A 16,962-nucleotide genomic window follows, 5' to 3' on the forward strand; every position below is an offset into this window, starting at 1 on the left:
TGATATTCAATTCATAGTCACGGCTCCAAATCACTGATGAGAAAGTAAAAAAATGTCAAGACTTGATGTTATTATTCAGAACCCTTATTTCCTAGATTTTTTCGGAACAACACTTTTGCTAAGGTTTGTGAGACTAGCACACACAATAACATCAGCCTGTGACAGTGGAATTCTTGTCTGCAAAATTCAGAAGTTCTTCCATCTCCCTATAACATGTTCGACATGTATCCTGACACGTCACAGTTGTCTTGATGTGTCGACTTCCTGTGCAGAAAGTTGCTGTTTGCCTTTGGTGAAAGCTGGAATGCGAAGGGCACCATGAGCTGCAACCTTAATTTCATTAACACTATCAAAAGATGATCCTGTAGAGAGAGCTTCTTGCTGAATATTTTTACACTTCCTGCAATTTTGGTGCACAAAGTCAAAGAGCACAGATGTTATTCTAGTGATAAACAACAGTTGTACCATGTTGCACTTAATATTTGAGTATGAAAATGTAGACTTCTTCAGCTCCTCTTTAAGTCTCTCATTTTCATCTCGCAGCTGTTGATACTTTTCCTGCAGGTTGACGTGGTCACTCTTCAGCTCGGTGTACCTCAGGTTCAGGTCATTGTATTCTGTCCTCGTGACTGGGATGTCCTCTTCAGCTTTAGCAGAAAAGAAAACAGTTGAGAATTGAAGACGAGATGGATGGATGGATGGATGGATGGATGGATGGATGGATAGGTGTATAGAGAACATAAGAGGGGGATTGGAATCAGTAGAGGACAGTTGTGAATAGGAGAGGAGAAAAGGACAGGGACAAGGAGATTTTATTTGTCACATACATAGACCTAAGATTAATTGCAACTGTGTTAGTCTACACTGTGCATAAATATGGGTTGTAAAGAAAAGAATGGATGTGGAGATCAGCATAAGGGGAGAATACTCAGCATGGTTGAACCATTATACAATGCAATGAGACATGAAATGACAACAGTGGCTACACTTACTAGGACTGTGATCCATGCCGGTGACTTCCTCTGGAGTTCCAGGAGCAGGAGCAGGTTGATTTGGTGGAGCAACCAGAAGTCTTTCACTCCATTTCTTTTTTCTTTGGTACCTTCACATAAAAAAACTCAAATGAACAAAAATACTGATCTCAAGCTGTAATACAATACATTCCCATCTTAATTATCGGTTATGGTTTGCTTAATACCAAAATAAGTAAACCCTTAATATTCATGAGTTAATCATGTCATTAGGTTAAGCTAAAAACACAAACAGCTAGGTCTCATTTATTGTATTTTACCTTTTGATCTTTGCATCGGGGTTTTGGTTTTGTTTAGTGTATGAAAAAATAGAGGGCACAATATCAGGACTCTCGTGGTCCAGTGACATCTCACCTGTAAAAAGAAAGATACACATTAGCCAAATAACACCAGATAACCACTTTTCAAGTTTCTTAAGTGTTCTGAGATGCTCAAATCAGAGAAAAGACAACCAGGGCACACATCCTAAACAACAATGATGCTAGAGTGTTAAAGCTGTTAAGTTAGTGGAGCTGCTGTACACCCATGGATCTATAATATTAATAATATTAATTATTGTTATGTACACCACACTGAAGCTCTCAGCTGTATGAGTTACTAGCTAGCACCAGTAGTAAACTTACAGTCTATGGTAGCAAACACTTACAATAGCCTACTCTACCTACAGTTACTCCACCTACAGTTACTCAATTAAAGGCATTCAAGTAAAGCTAAACCAGATAGCCACGATAACTCACCAGATATGATTCTTGATGATCCTCGGTCCAGTCGGTTCTTTTACTTGCAGCCACAGGCTCCTAAGGTGCTTTTGAAAAGGCCTGTTTCCTCTGGGAATTGCAAAAAAAATATGTTCCTCGGGATTTCGATTTGTACACCCATACACACAACAGCTGGTGGGCATGTTGTTCTTCTATAACGTTACTGCAACTCCAAAAACGCAACTTAAGAAACAAATCTTCCCTCGCTCTATTCAAACTCATGCAACTTCTTCAGCACTTCCGCCGCAACAATGCGCGCGCATCCTGTGATGACGTAGGCTGGAAAGGGGTCTATAATATGTGTCTGTATTGGTTCAATACAGAACGCAACTTTTAATTCCCAATTATGGAACAATTCCGTATTTCAAGGGACGGGTGGCAAGCCTACATAAACCTGTCCAAGCCATCAAGGAGGAGTTCCACAGGATTGCAGGTGAATGATGTAGAGATCTGTTAAATTAATTTTATATTATATTCTGTGCTGCGGTGTTACTTTTTTTTCGAAAAACATGTTCAAATTCCCTGTATGCGCGCATTAAAATCTCTAATTCCATTCGGGTGAAAAAAGCAGACCTCCTCTTTCCCGTTGCCATGGTGACTCGTCGAATCGGGGCTCCATTGATGCTGGCTTTTTATAGTTGTGGTGCACGCGCTTAACTCCAGGTGAAACTACTTAGAGTTGAGTAAATTAACTAAAATCCGCTGTTCAGGAACCGAAAACTCAGAGTTTCCGATCTCAGAGTAGATCAACTAAGAGTTCAGGATTAGAGTCAGAGTTTATTGAAATGTTTATTGCTTTGTGAAATGGACCCGAGCTTTATATAAAGCCAAATACTGTCATCATTTCAATCCTAATTGCTGTTCATGCCCAATGACCGGGAGGTTTACAAGAATATTTGATTTGTGAATTTCAACCACCTGATGATGTTGAATGGTCACCTATAAAGAGTGGAAACCAAACATTTCAGCTGCTGATGTTTTGTGATCTTTATGATTGGGAGAAAATTGAGTGTAAATATTTATTTTTTTTAAATACTATTAATATTGCTAAAAGCACTGTTGTAAATTAGATGTCTGTCTGACGTCATGCAGAAAACATTTACTTTGAGTTATTGCTGCTAAAGGTTGTTTTATTAAATCATGTGTTCTTAGTTCTTCTCCGAAACAACAGATCAACATCATTATCATTAATTGAACTAATAGAAGAAATCACCAACACCACAGACAAAAAGAAATTTGCGGTCGGGGTATTCATTGACTTAAAGAAAGCATTTGACACAATAAATCTTGAAATTTTAATTAACAAACTAGATCAATATGGAATCAGAGGTATTGCATTAAAGTGGGTCAGCAGTTACCCATACCTGCCAACATTGGACTGTGAAAAAGAGGGAGATTTTCTGGGGTAGCGGTTGGAATGCTCCACTCACAACATCCCCGCCCTGATATAAACAAGATGACTTTTAATTAGGGCCCGAGCACCTTCAGTGCGAAGGCCCTATTGTATTTGCAGGAATTCTTCTTCTTCTTCTTCTTCTTCTTCTTATTGTTCTGACAAAAGGAAGGCCTTTTTGCCCCCCTAAACGTGCCCAAAAAGTCACCAAATTTCGCATGCAAGCCAGGCCTGGCGAAAAATTTGATATTTAATGGTTTGCATTCATGGGCGTGGCAAAATGGCTCAACAGCGCCCCCTTGAAAACTTTGTGCCTCAAGCCCCACAATACGGTTTGACGTACATGCACGAAAATCGGTACACACCTGTATCATCGTGCAACTTAAAGAAAAGTCTCTTGCCGTCATGCCCGAAACCGAACAAGATGTCGGCCATTTTGAATTAATCGTGTCATTTTGGCGAAATTTATGCCATTCCTTCGAGAATCAATTCAGCCCGAACCGTATCGTGAACCCAGATGTGTTATACATCAAAATGTGCGTCTCCATCCTGCGACACCACGCATTACTTTTCTCTTTCAAAAGCGTTACCGTGGCGACGCTAGACGCCAAAAAGCGCGCCCCCCCTTCATCTGATTGGTTCAGACCGAAAAAACTTTGTGCCTCAAGCCCCATAATACGGTTTGACGTACATGAACGAAAATCGGTACACACCTGTATCATGGCACAACTTAAAGAAAAGTCTCTTGGAGCCATGGCCGAAACCGACCAGGATGTCGGCCATTTTGAATTAATCGTGTCATTTTGCCGAAATTTATGCCATTCCTTCGGCAGTTAATTCAGCCCGAACCGTAACGTGCACCCAGGTGTGTTATACATCAAAATGTGTGTCTCCATCCTGCGACACCACGCATTACTTTTCTCTTTCAGAAGCGTTACCGTGGCAACGCTAGACGCCAAAAGGCCCGCCCCCCCTTCATCTGATTGGTCCATATTTGATAGTCACCAAATTTTGCATGCAAGCCAGGCCTGGCGATACATTTGATATTTCATGGTTTGCATTAATGGGCGTGGCCTAACGGCTCAACAGCGCCCCCTAGAATACTTTTATCTGCCATAACTTTTGAATGGTTTGACATAAAGAGTTGGGCCAGATATTGATACCAAGGTATACAAAATTATTGCTACTTGAAATGTGTGCTGGCAATTGGGTAGACCTAGCAGCAGAGTTAAGGGGCATTGGAGCCGATTTGCCCCAATTGATCCTATACCCTGACATGCTGCCAAAATCACTAAACAGGTCCAATACTTGAGGAATAGAGACATTCAGATTTTCTAAATAGAGAAGAATGTCGTCGGCATATAACGAAATGTGGTTGGGTTGATCCTGTAGTATTATAGGGGAAATGGAGGTACTCTGTCTGACAGCCTGAGCTAACGGCTCAAGAGCGAGACAGAATAAGATGGGTGAGAGAGGACACCCCTGTCTGGTCGAGCGCTCTAATTGGAATGTGGGAGAGATGGTTTTCCCTGTAAGGACCGCTGCCGTCGGTGCACCATATAAAGTCTTCACCATATTTACGAAATTGGTCCCAAAACCCAGGCGCTCTAGCACTGTCCACATATACCCCCATTCGAGACGGTCAAAAGCTTTCTCCGCGTCGAGCGAGAAAATGGCGCGGGAATCATGAGAGTCGTTAGTTGAGTCTAAAATGTGGAGCAGTCTGCGCACGTTGTCAGCTGCGAGGCGTCCCCTCATAAAACCTGTCTGGTCTGGACCAATGAGAGCATCTGTGACTGCCTCCAATCGTACGGCAAGAGCTTTCGCAAAGAGCTTCTGGTCGCAGGTGATCAGAGAGATTGGTCTGTAGCTCGCACATTCCAGGGGATCCTTGCCTTTTTTTAACAGAAGCGAGATGAGAGCAGCCTTCTGGTCCCTATGGAACTCCCCCCTGGAGATAGCGGCGTTAAACGAGTCTAGGATCAGGGGGCCTATCACCTCCCACAGCTCTAGGTATAACTCTGGTGGAAGGCCGTCGAGACCCGGTGACTTCCCTCGCTGTAGAGACTTGAGGGCCCCATGAAGCTCTTCGAGGTCTAGGGGCAAATCTAAGAGCCCTCTGTCGGCCTGCGAGATCTTGGGCAAGTGTAAGACACTAAGGAACGCCTCACAGCGCGATGCATCATGTGTCACTTCTGATTTGTACAAGTCAGCATAAAATGACCTAAATGTGTTGTTCACTGACTGGGGTGAAGTGAGAATAGTGCCAGCGGGATCCCTAACGGCGGGGATGGAGGCCTTGCCCTCGCTCTCCCTTAGCCTAAGTGCCAGCAACCTACTAGGCCTCTCAGCGTCAAAATAGTATTTTTGTCTGGTCCTGTGAAATATAAATTCAGCCCTCGAGAGAGACAGAGCATGGAATTCACCCCTGAGGGAGGCGAGTTGGGCAGACCGGCTATCTGTGATCTGCTGCTTCTGTGCATGTTCCAATAAAGTTATCTCCCTCTCCAGGTACTCAAAACGCCTAGACCGCTCTTTTGCCAGATGAGAGGAGAATGAGATGCAAGAGCCCCTGAGAGAGCACTTAGTCGCCTCCCAAAGGATCTGCGGGTCATCACACCCATCCATATTAGTCTCAAGAAATGCGCCAAGCTCAGCCTTGATATACGTTAGAAACGCAGGGTTGGTCAGCAATGTGGTATTAAGTCGCCATCTAGTGGCCTTCTCTGGAAGAGGAGTAGGATTAATCCCCACCAACACTGGGGCATGATCAGACAAAAGAATAGGTAGAAAGTCAATAGAGGACGCAGAAGGAACTAAAGAGGGGCTCATAAATATAAAATCTATCCTGGAGTAAGATTTGTGCCTATTTGAGTAAAAGGTGTAATCTCGTGCGCTGGGATTCTGGATTCGCCACAGATCAACAACATTCAGGTCCTTCATAAAAGTGTTCAAAAGTGAAGTGGACTGGGAGCCATCCCTGACAGCCGAGGATCTGTCTAGAGCGGGGTCCAGGACAGCGTTGTAGTCACCACCCACCACCAGGTGGTAACCTTCACACAATTCCAACAGAGTACTACTCACGCCCTGTAAGAAAACTGCATCATCTGTGTTAGGGGCATAAATAGAAGCTAGAGCCACCTTAGCGTGATTTATTCTTACTTTACAATAGACAAAGCGGCCGAGGCCATCATCTCCTACCTGATCTATTGTTAGAGATAGTCTCCTGTCCACTAAAATAAGTACCCCCTTTGTCTTGGTCTGAGCACAGGAGTGTGCTATAAGTTTAAAGCGCCCATTCTGAAAACGCTGCACGTCACCGATCTTAAGATGAGATTCTTGAATAAGCGCAATAGATACTCTTTTACGGCGGAGGAAGTCTAATATACGTGTTCTCTTAAGAGGGGCATTCAGGCCGTTCACATTCCAGCATATTATACCAACAGCATCACCAGCCATCACACATGCCAGAGAGAGAGCAATTTAGGGAGGTCAAGACACACGTACAGTATGCAGAGCAAAAAGTACCAGACATGTAAACTAGATATAAGCCTTCTACATAATAAGCAGAACCAAATATCAGAGAGGGGCAGAGACGCCAGTCCTGGAGATGTGCAGTCTGTGAGGGGAAGGGGAGGGAAGCATAAACAACAAAAAAAACATAGAAAAAACTCTGAAACCTTAATCTAAAAGTACAAACACGGGCAGGCCGCGCGAGCATCCCGCAGGCCTGCAAGAACATAAAAGTCGCCAAGTACGTGACTCTATGAACGCAACGAAAGCTATCAGCTCCCGGGCCGGCGCAAGCGCCCGTCAGTAGTGAGAAAAAAAAAGATATGTTTTCCGTCTAATACCATAGAAATAAGAACAAAAAATGGCTATAACGGCTGTAAAATGACAAGTGGTCTGAACCAATAATAGAATGTTGTCCACTGTGTGTCTACATATACACCTAAACACCGCATATACATCTACACAGTAGTGCAATGTGCAGAGCAAGAATTACTAACCACATAGAGCATATGTATACATGTATACACATACATATACACATATACACACATACCCACACATAGATACAAACATACATCCACACATATCCACATGCACACACAAACACACAGTGACATATAAGCCTAAGTCACCCCAGCATCACCACAGCTCAACGTTACAAGAAATAAAAAATCCACACCAAGAGAGCCAAAACTTAGGCTAAATGAGTCATTAAACAAGTCATTAAATGGGGTACCTCAGGACTTTTCCAGACCAACCTGACATCCAGGAAAAAATATAGGGGTGGGAGTGATGAAGGAGCAGGATCATTAATCCACGGTGATGTCCTCCACCTGAACGTCTGCCTCCTGAATCTGCCCGTGCTCGGAAGCTGCGCATCCTGACCCAGTAGTGAACAGGTTCCGACGGGCTCTCTCCCTCCGCTCCGTGTCGGCGCCGCTACCCGCCGAGGGCTGTCGCTGAACGAAATCCATAGCTGAAGCCGCATCATCAAAAAGCTTCGGTCCCGTCCCGAGTCTCAGCTTCAGGGTCGCCGGGTAAATGAGGAAGGGGCGAAGATCCTTGTCGTGTGCTATCTTCATCACCGAGCTGAAAGTCTTCCTCCTCGCCGTGGTCGCCGCGCTGTAGTCCGCAAAAAACAGAAGATTGGAGTTGTCTTGTCTGATGGGGGGGCCCCTCTTCTTAGCCGCTGTCAAAATAGCATCTCTGTCCTGCCACCTGAGCAGTCTGAAAATAAGAGTACGAGAGCGTCCAGTGCTTTGGGTCCCAGCACCATAAACACGGTGGGCTCGGTCCACTTCAATCAGCCTGTCCTTCAATGAGGGGAACCACACCGGCAGGTTGGTTCTGAGGAACCCGACAGCATCCGAGCCCTCTGCGCCCTCAGCCAGACCAACTAGTCTCACATTATTGCGTCGGGATCTATCTTCCATATCGACAGCTTTACGAGCGAGTGTTTCAACTTTTATCTCCAGAGCGGAGATCCTCCCGTGGTCATCACTCGCAGCCTTCTGAAGCAGCCCGACCTGAGTCTTAACCGATTTAATCTCTTTAGCTTGCAGATCTACTTGGGCATTTAGTTTACCGACAGACTCACTGAGCTGACCAATTTCCCCAGATATTTCGGTCTTGACCCGGCAGAGTGCATCTTCCAGCCGCTCGGTTTGCAGATCCATCTTATTGCTCATGCGTTGCAGCTCCGCTGTCAGCGCAGCCAGGTCCGCCATGTTAACGCCACCTGCGCCCACTCTCTGAACTTTTAGGTCTTTCTCCTCCTTCAGTGGCGAATCCGTGTGCAGCCGTTTGTTGCTCGCCAAGGTGGAGGACTCACTCCCAGCCGACATTAACAGTAGTTTGTGACGCAAAAACTTAAGTTTGAAAGAAAAAAGACGGCAGCTTGCGCGGAGCCGGGTAACTACGCTTCCATCGCCACCAGGGGTCACGTGACTCTCCGATTTTCTGCTATAACTTTTGAATGGTTTGACATAGAGAGTCGTGGGTGGTGTCATCAGACTATGTATGGACTCCTTGACATTCATTGGCCTGAATTAGCCCCGCCCCTTCTTTTGATTGGTTGTCCCTATTTCCTGCTATAACATTTGAATGTTTTGACATAGAGAGTCGTGGGTGGTGTCATGGGAATCTGTAATGAGTCCTTGAGGTTTTTTGGCCTTAATTAGCCCCGCCCCTTCTTCTGATTGGTTGTCCCGATTTTCTGCTGTAACTTTTGAATGGTTTGACATAGAGAGTTGTGGGTGGTGTCATCAGATTCTGTATGGAGTCCTTGGCCTTCATTGGCCTGAATTAGCCCCGCCCCTTCTTCTGATTGGTTGTCCCTTTTTTCTGCTATAACTTTTGAATGGTTTGACATAGGAAGTCGTGGGTGGTGTCATGGGACTCTGTAATGAGTTATTAAGCTTCGTTGGCCTTAATTAGCCCCGCCCCTTCTTCCGATTGGTATTCCCGATTTTCTGCTATAACTTTGGAATGGTTTGACATAGGGAGTCGTGGGTGGGGTCATCAGATTCTTTATGGAGTCCTTGACCTTCATTGGCCTGAATTAGCCCCGCCCCTTCTTCTGATTGGTTGTCCCTTTTTTCTGCTATAACTTTTGAATGGTTTGACATAGGAAGTCGTGGGTGGTGTCATGGGACTCTGTAATGAGTTTTTAAGCTTCATTGGCCTTAATCAGAGGTGGACAGAGTACTCGACCCCAGTACTTGAGTAAGAGTACAAATACTATTGGTCAAAATTTACTCCGTTACAAGTAAAAGTAGCTCAGTCAAAATATTACTCGAGTAAGAGTAGAAAAGTACTTGCTTTTAAAGGTACTTAAGTATCCAAAAGTAAATGCTTTTAAATTTACTTTAAGTAAAAGTAAGAGTAAGAGTAAGAGTAAATTTCTTATTTTCCACATCAGTAAATTACTATATTTTTTCTAAATTAATTTAAGGATCTTTTAACTCTTGTTTCTGAGAATTAACTCTTTGAAACCAGCTGCACTGATGTGCTGCTTTTAGAACCACAAAGTTATATAAAACCTGCAGAAACACCAAAAACAAATCAAATTAAAGCTGCAAGCAGCGATGAACGGGCCCTCGCACTCACGGCCACCGCCCCCCATAAGCATATCAAAAATGACACCACCCACGACTTCCTATGTCAAACCATTCAAAAGTTATAGCAGAAAAAAGGGACAACCAATCAGAAGAAGGGGCGATGCTAATTCAGGCCAATGAAGGTGAAGGACTCCATACAGAGTCTGATGACACCACCCACGACTCTCTATGTCAAACCATTCAAAAGTTATAGCAGAAAATCGGGACAACCAATCAGAAGAAGGGGCGGGGCTAATTTTCACCAATTATGGTCAAGGACTCAATACCGAGTCCCATGATACCACCCACGACTCTCTATGTCAAACCATTCAAAAGTTATGGCAGAGAAAAGTATTCTAGTGGGCGCTGTTGAGCCGTTAGGCCACGCCCATTAATGCAAACCATGAAATATCAAATTTATCACCAGGCCTGGCTTGCCCATAGGAAAAACAACACCAACCGCCGCTGAGTTTGTGTGCAGTTTCCCATTGAAACAATATCTCACACTACTGAGGTTAGATGAAAAACATTAATTAGATGAAGTTGGTAATTAAAGGAGCTTGAGGCAGGATTGAGGCAGGATTTATGAAAAAAATGTGTATACGTTTTAAGTTTTCTAGTAATAATGTCAGATGAAGCGTTCCAAACCAAAAAGAATGAGCCCTCTAGTGTATCTCTCCTTTGCCTTGAACAGGCTGTGTGCTGCAAAATGTGCTGCAATTGTGCCCGGAATTTCCCGCGCTGTCCTGCGGATGTGACGTCACATGACGCTGCATGCGCGTTCTCCCCGTTCTCCCGTGCCGGCTTCGCTGTTGGCTGCAGTACCCCCAACGTCCGTCGTGGCGAAGGGTGGCGCTAGAGAGTCTCATTTCTTAAAAGGAGCCTCAAGCTCCTTTTAAAGATTACAATATTTAGATATCACTCATCACACCAGTAAACAGGAGAAACCACAATGGTCAATTCTCGCCAAATTGAGTAAATTCCAATTGTCCCTGAACGCACCAGTGGATGAAAGATGCAGTGGATGAAGAAATAATCATCAGTTTCCGAATTCCGACGGTGTATATTTTTATTTGCACCTTTTGCTATAAAAAAAAACAAAAAACAGTCAATGAAAAATGGATAGGAATAGTAAGCCAAGAGGACTTATAATATTACAAAGTTCACTCTCACTCTCAAATAAATAAATAAATATATATAAATAAATACAACAACACACCCCTCTCCCCTTCAAATACATTCAAATGAACAATCAAACTTGTTTCTTTATACAATTAATTAATTTATACATTTATCAATATTCCATACCATGTCTTTGTAAAAGAGCATAATACAAAGTATTTCAGCATAAAAGTGCGTATTTTTAATGTGTGACAGCGTCCTGTTTCATAACTAAATCTCTGCCAGCCTCTCCAAGATGGCCGTCGGTACCTTATCCAAGATGGCGGCCGCGCTGAACGTCAGCTCCAATGCCCCGCCCCCCCGCGGGAGATGCGCGCGCATAACAAGCCCCCCCCCCACCCCCCACCCACCACCCCCCACCCCTCCCTCCGTCCCCCGCGGGAGCACCCCTCCTTTCTCTACTCTCCTCTGGCTGTCACCCGCTGCAGGCAGTCAGTCAGAGTTAAGAATCCAGTGAATTTAACATAAATATTAATAGAAAATCACCGGTCCCACTCAGGCTTATGAAATTCACAAGATATTTTCTCATTATAGTAAACAACATATCTATGTAGTCGGATGTTAATTTTGACATTTTGTGACAAAGACATAGCTTTTTATGTTATTAGTTCATTTTTTTAATTTTTAGAGTGACGGAGTTGTTCGAAAATAATATGTTCCAGTGTATGATTTTTTAGTCCTGTTGTAAGCTATCTGAAACTGCCATTTAATTTTCCTTACACAAAATCTCTGATTTTTAATTAATATTTTACCAGAAATACAGAGTGACATAAAAATGCCAATTCCTTTCAAATTACGACCACGATACGCGACACGGTCAACAAGGGACCTACTGCCAATCATATGTGTCGATTGGATTAAGATTGGATGAACGAAACAGCAATTATAGCACATAATTTGATGAAAAATGTATACCTGACCAAAAGGTGGCGCTATGGAGTTCATCCAAGATTGTCATATCCACTTGTTCAGAATGGAAGCCTGATTACATGAATTGATTTTGGGTTGATTCTGACCAATTATGTTTAAGTTACAACAACTTTTATGTTCATGGCGAGACCCCGAAATTTGACAACCTCTGACAGCGACGCCCTTTGACACAAACTTACAGTTTTCTCTCTCACTCATCGTCAATGCCTTACCTATTATCTCACCAACTTTGAGATCAAGAAACTGATCTCGTTTGGAGCACAGATGCAAACTAGAAGACATAACAATTCCTGGTGCCAACAGGTGGCGCTACAACCGATCCTGAATATTCCACCATAGATGGGTTCAGGCTCAGCCTACAATCATGCACATATGTTTTCGACCACATCAAATCATGTATTGCTGAATTACAGCCAATTGATGTTTGATGGCGAAGCTTAAAAATGACCTCAAACTTCGCCGGATCACTACGGTCAAGCCCTCTGGCAGAAACTTAAAAGCTTCGCAATTTAGCGTCGGCCATGTGTCTAGATTGTACAAACCAAGTTGTGAGCCAATTCGATAAAATCTCTAGGAGGAGTTCGTTAAAGTACGAGGCCTAGAAATGATCAGAATTCATGAAAAATGACATTTTCTGTTCAAAATGCCGGACTTCCTGTGTAACTTAGACCATGGGTCCAAAAGACTTTTTTGTAGCTCTTTGTCTAATATAATACACACATAAAGGTCATTGCTGTAAGTCAAACCATATTGTGGGGCTCGTCAAAAAACATAAAATAGGTGGCGCTATAGAGCCCATTCTTGTGGACCCATGCCTGTCGCCCATAAAATACGTAATTTTACGCGACTCTGGAAGCGTGTGCAAAATTTGGTGAGTTTCGGAGCATTTTAAGGCCTCCAAAAAGGCAATTTATTTACGGCGAGAATAATAATAATAATAATTAAAGCTGCAAGCAGCGATGAACGGGCCCTCGCACTCATGGCCAACGCCCCTCCTTCCAGCCCCCCCCAAAAAGAGAATATTAAAAATACGATAAATGTAAAAAAAAAAATAAAATTAAACAAGATTTATCTTCTCATTACAAGCAAAAAAATCTTGTTCCACTGGCAGATTTTTCTACTTATTTTAAGTGAAAACAGGTGAACAGGTGAAACAGATGAAAATGGTGTTTTTTTTCCAGTTATGAGTCTTGTTTTAAGTGTAATGAGGTTTTTTTTACTAAAATGAGACATTTTCACTAGAAATAAGACAAATATTTTTGTTAAGATTTTGAGTTTTTGCAGTGATCCATTTTACTTATCCTGTGAAGGACAGAGTCATATTGATAAGTTCAGAAAAGTGTTTTTTATTGTTGTGTTTTGATGTATTTGATGTAAGCCCAGTGGATATTTAAAGCTTACAGAAGGCTGCATTTAACTGCTGCTATGTCATTCCTGCAGTATTTCTGCAGGTGTTTTGGTCACTGCTATTATTTGTAATATATTATAATATTTGTAATCAGAACAAATTATCTGTCCCCATATGATAAAATCCACCATCCCCCCTGATTTTTTTTTTACAACTCGAGTACTGGCTGCGGTTCTGTTTAAAGCCGGGCAGACACTGTGCCATTGCCGGCTCGTTTTGAACCAATTTTCCTCTTGTTTCAATCATTAATATGTGTGCAGACAAGGTAAAAAAAAAAAAAAAAGAAAACTCAAACTCTTTCAGTTCACTGTGTTTTCTAGTAGTTCTTCTAGTTTTCTATTGTTACTTTTAAGTTTACTGTTCCCTTTGTGGTTTTACTGGTTGTAAAGCATGTAGCTTTAATTATCACCCAATTCTGTGTTTCACCTTGTTAGTCAACTTCACTCCAACTCATTACCACCAATTTTACACTTATTTTTGGAATGAATGGTCAATAGACCTCATTTACATAAAATCATAGCTCATTTTTGAGATAGATAAAGATAAGCCGAAATTCTGAATTTTTTTGACTATAGTTAAACTCAGAGGCATATAAATTGATGGATTATCACAGACGGGTATATGTGAAAATGAAATGAAATCATTTAAAATGTTTGGACCACCACCCAGCACCAGCCAGTGGTTGGTGGGTCAAATTGAATATCACAGGAGAGGAGAAATTGAATAAAATATCCATAATTCAATGCAAGTAGTGATCAGAGGTGGGTAGTAACGAGTTACATTTACTCCGTTACATTTACTTGAGTAAGTTTTGGGAAATTTTGTACTTTTAGGAGTAGTTTTGGATAACTGTACTTTTTACTTTTACTTGAGTAGATTTGTGAAGGACAAACTGTTCCTCTTACTCCGCTACATTAGGCTACATTGAGCTGTTACTTTTCTTTTATCCTTTTTATCCGTGTACGCGTCAATCTCATGACATCACTGAGTGATTCTTTGGGAAAAAGGTTTGTTTTTGCATGTTTTGTCACATTTACACAGACTCAAACACACACAGAGTTTCTATGAGTTCATGTTTGTTCTAGTTCTGCTGGTTAAAAAAGAAAAGTACAAAGGCTTGAAATTTTGTGCTACTGGTGCTTAATTTATTTTTTTATTCTGTTATTTTATTATTTATTATTTATTTATTATTTTTATTATTTATTATTTAAGTTCTTGAATTTACTTTACGCTTATTTTAATTTAAGCTATTTTTCATTTTTTTATTAATTTTAATTTATTTTATTATTTTATTGATATTAATTTGCCTGAAGGTGATTATTTTGTACTTTTGTCTTTTTGAATGGGTGTGTTAAAAAAATAAATCAGACGTTACTCAACAGTTACTCAGTACTTGAGTAGTTTTTTCACCAAGTACTTTTTTTACTTTTACTCAAGTAATTATTTGGATGACTACTTTTTACTTCTACTTGAGTCATATTATTCTGAAGTAACAGTACTTTTACTTGAGTACAATTTTTGGGTACTCTACCAGCTCTGGTAGTGATCATCAATTTTATTTGAAATGAGTGTAACAGAGGCAGTTATATGGATGAAAATCATATTTTTGATATAAAAGAAAAGTGAATATGGGTCAATTTGACCAAAAGACCACAGAAGGGTTATCTATTAACATTTCAACATAATCAACTCATCCAAGAGATATTCAGAAGAGCTTCTCTTCTGCAAATGGTACAGTAGATGAGCTGCCATACAAAGGAATTTCCCTTTGGGGATTAATAAAGTAATTCTTATTCTTATTCTTAAAATCCGTCTAGCTGACGTGACCCAGGCAGACCAAACAACAGGCTTCAGCTTGAGCGGCCGTTTTCCGCTTGGTCCTAGTGCTGACCTTTCTCCATTTAATATAGCGTAACATTGTTTTTGGACGGTAAAAACTGCAGGGGACCAAAACTGCCTTCTGAAAAAGTGCAGGATACATGTCCCCCCCCCCCCCCCCATATTACGTCCGTGTATGAACGTACAGTCAGCGTGAGCAGAGACCTGTCGCATCAGAGCATCAGGTCCGTCCCAGCCGGTGTTCTGCCAATTTCTGCTCCCTGCCGAAAAAATGCTACGTTTGGGTTCTGCGCATGCGCACAGTCGATTTTCAAAGTTTGCATCATTTCTTGCACGATGTAAAATGGATAATGGGATGTTGATTATTTGATCCTTCAAAATACACGACCCATGACATGAATGCATTACACTTTGTGAACATTATACGATAAAGAGAAAAAAAAAAACAATTCTATGGCTTTATTTGATATTCATTCAGTCATTCGCCTTTATTTAACCAGGCAGGTCATTAAGAACATTCTTATTTACAATGACGGCCTGGCAAGAGACAAGGACCACTTGGGGGTGAAAGGAAGTGGTTTAGGGAGTAAAACACAGTAAAGTTGTGGCTCTACAAAGGTGGAAAACCTTTAGGTAGCATTTTTTGGCAAAGCTGCAGAAATGGGCAGAAACTGGCTCTCGGCTCTGCGCGTGGCCGCGCGCGGCCGCGCGCTCCTGATCGGAATCGCGGATGGAAGCTCAATAATAATATAATAATATAATAAAATAAAATAATTGCAACACGCATTAAAAAACCACAATACAACTTACGTGACGTGACGGCGTGACTCCACATGTTGCTGCAAGTTGCAACAACCCCCCTCCCCCGCCCCGCCCCCGGCAGCTTCCAGGAGCTGCGGCTGCGCGTTCCCGCGGTCTGCGCGCACGCGGCCCGCAGACAGCTTCATGCTTCTAATCCAACTCAAAACATTCATTATAAATCGCCTCTTGCACATACAATGCTCAAATCATATTATTTTCAACAATATTTTTACGAAGTTAGAAGTTAATTCGACATTGCATGACAAAGTAAAGATTTATTTCAAAATGAGTTCATATTTTGAATAAAGTCGGTGACAAACTGTCCCAAATATAGAATGGATATCAGAATGGAAGCCTGATTAAATGTATTGATTTTGGGTCAATTTGGACCAAGTATTTGAAAGTTAAAACAACTTTTATGTTCATGGCGAGACACCGAAATTTGACAATCTCTAACAGCGACGCCCTTTGAGAAAAACTTACAGTTTTCTCTGTCAGCCATCGTCAATGTCTTACCTATTTATCTGACCAACTTTGAGATCCATCCGCTCATCTCCCTTTGAGCACAGATGCATACTAGAAGACATGACAATTCCTGGTGCCAACAGGTGGCGCTACAACCGATCCTGAATATTCCACCATATATGTCTTCAGGCTCAGCCTACAATCATACACATACGTTTTCAACCACATCAAATCATGTATTGCTGAATTACAGCCAATTGGTGTTTCATGGCGAGCCTTAAAAATGACCCCAAACTTCGCCGGATCACTACGGTCAAGCCCTCTGGTGAAAACTTAAAAGCTTCGCAATTTAGCGTCGGCCATGTGTCTAGATTGTACAAACCAAGTTGTGAGCCAATTCGATAAAATCTCTAGGAGGAGTTCGTTAAAGTACGAGGCCTAGAAATGATCAGAATTCATGAAAAATGACATTTTCTGTTCAAAATGCCGGACTTCCTGTGTAACTTAGACCATGGGTCCAAAAGACTTTTTTGTAGCTCTTTGT

The 16,962-nt window shown here is 42.0% G+C and overlaps 1 protein-coding gene across 1 annotated transcript; it reads right to left on the reverse strand.

The window, feature by feature from the left end:
• Positions 1–237: 237 nt before the first annotated feature.
• On the reverse strand, positions 238–1,797 carry LOC133458776 (uncharacterized). The gene is made up of 4 exons (XM_061738976.1): positions 1,769–1,797; positions 1,292–1,385; positions 993–1,102; positions 238–647 (listed from the first exon to the last, which is right to left on the reverse strand). The coding sequence occupies exons 2-4, from the start codon at positions 1,378–1,380 to the stop codon at positions 238–240; spliced, it is 609 nt and encodes a 202-aa protein (XP_061594960.1). The 5' UTR covers positions 1,381–1,385; positions 1,769–1,797.
• Between the last annotated feature and the right edge of the window lie 15,165 nt (positions 1,798–16,962).

Source organism: Cololabis saira, chromosome 13 (assembly GCF_033807715.1).
Source record: "Cololabis saira isolate AMF1-May2022 chromosome 13, fColSai1.1, whole genome shotgun sequence".
Lineage (NCBI taxonomy): Eukaryota > Metazoa > Chordata > Actinopteri > Beloniformes > Belonidae > Cololabis > Cololabis saira.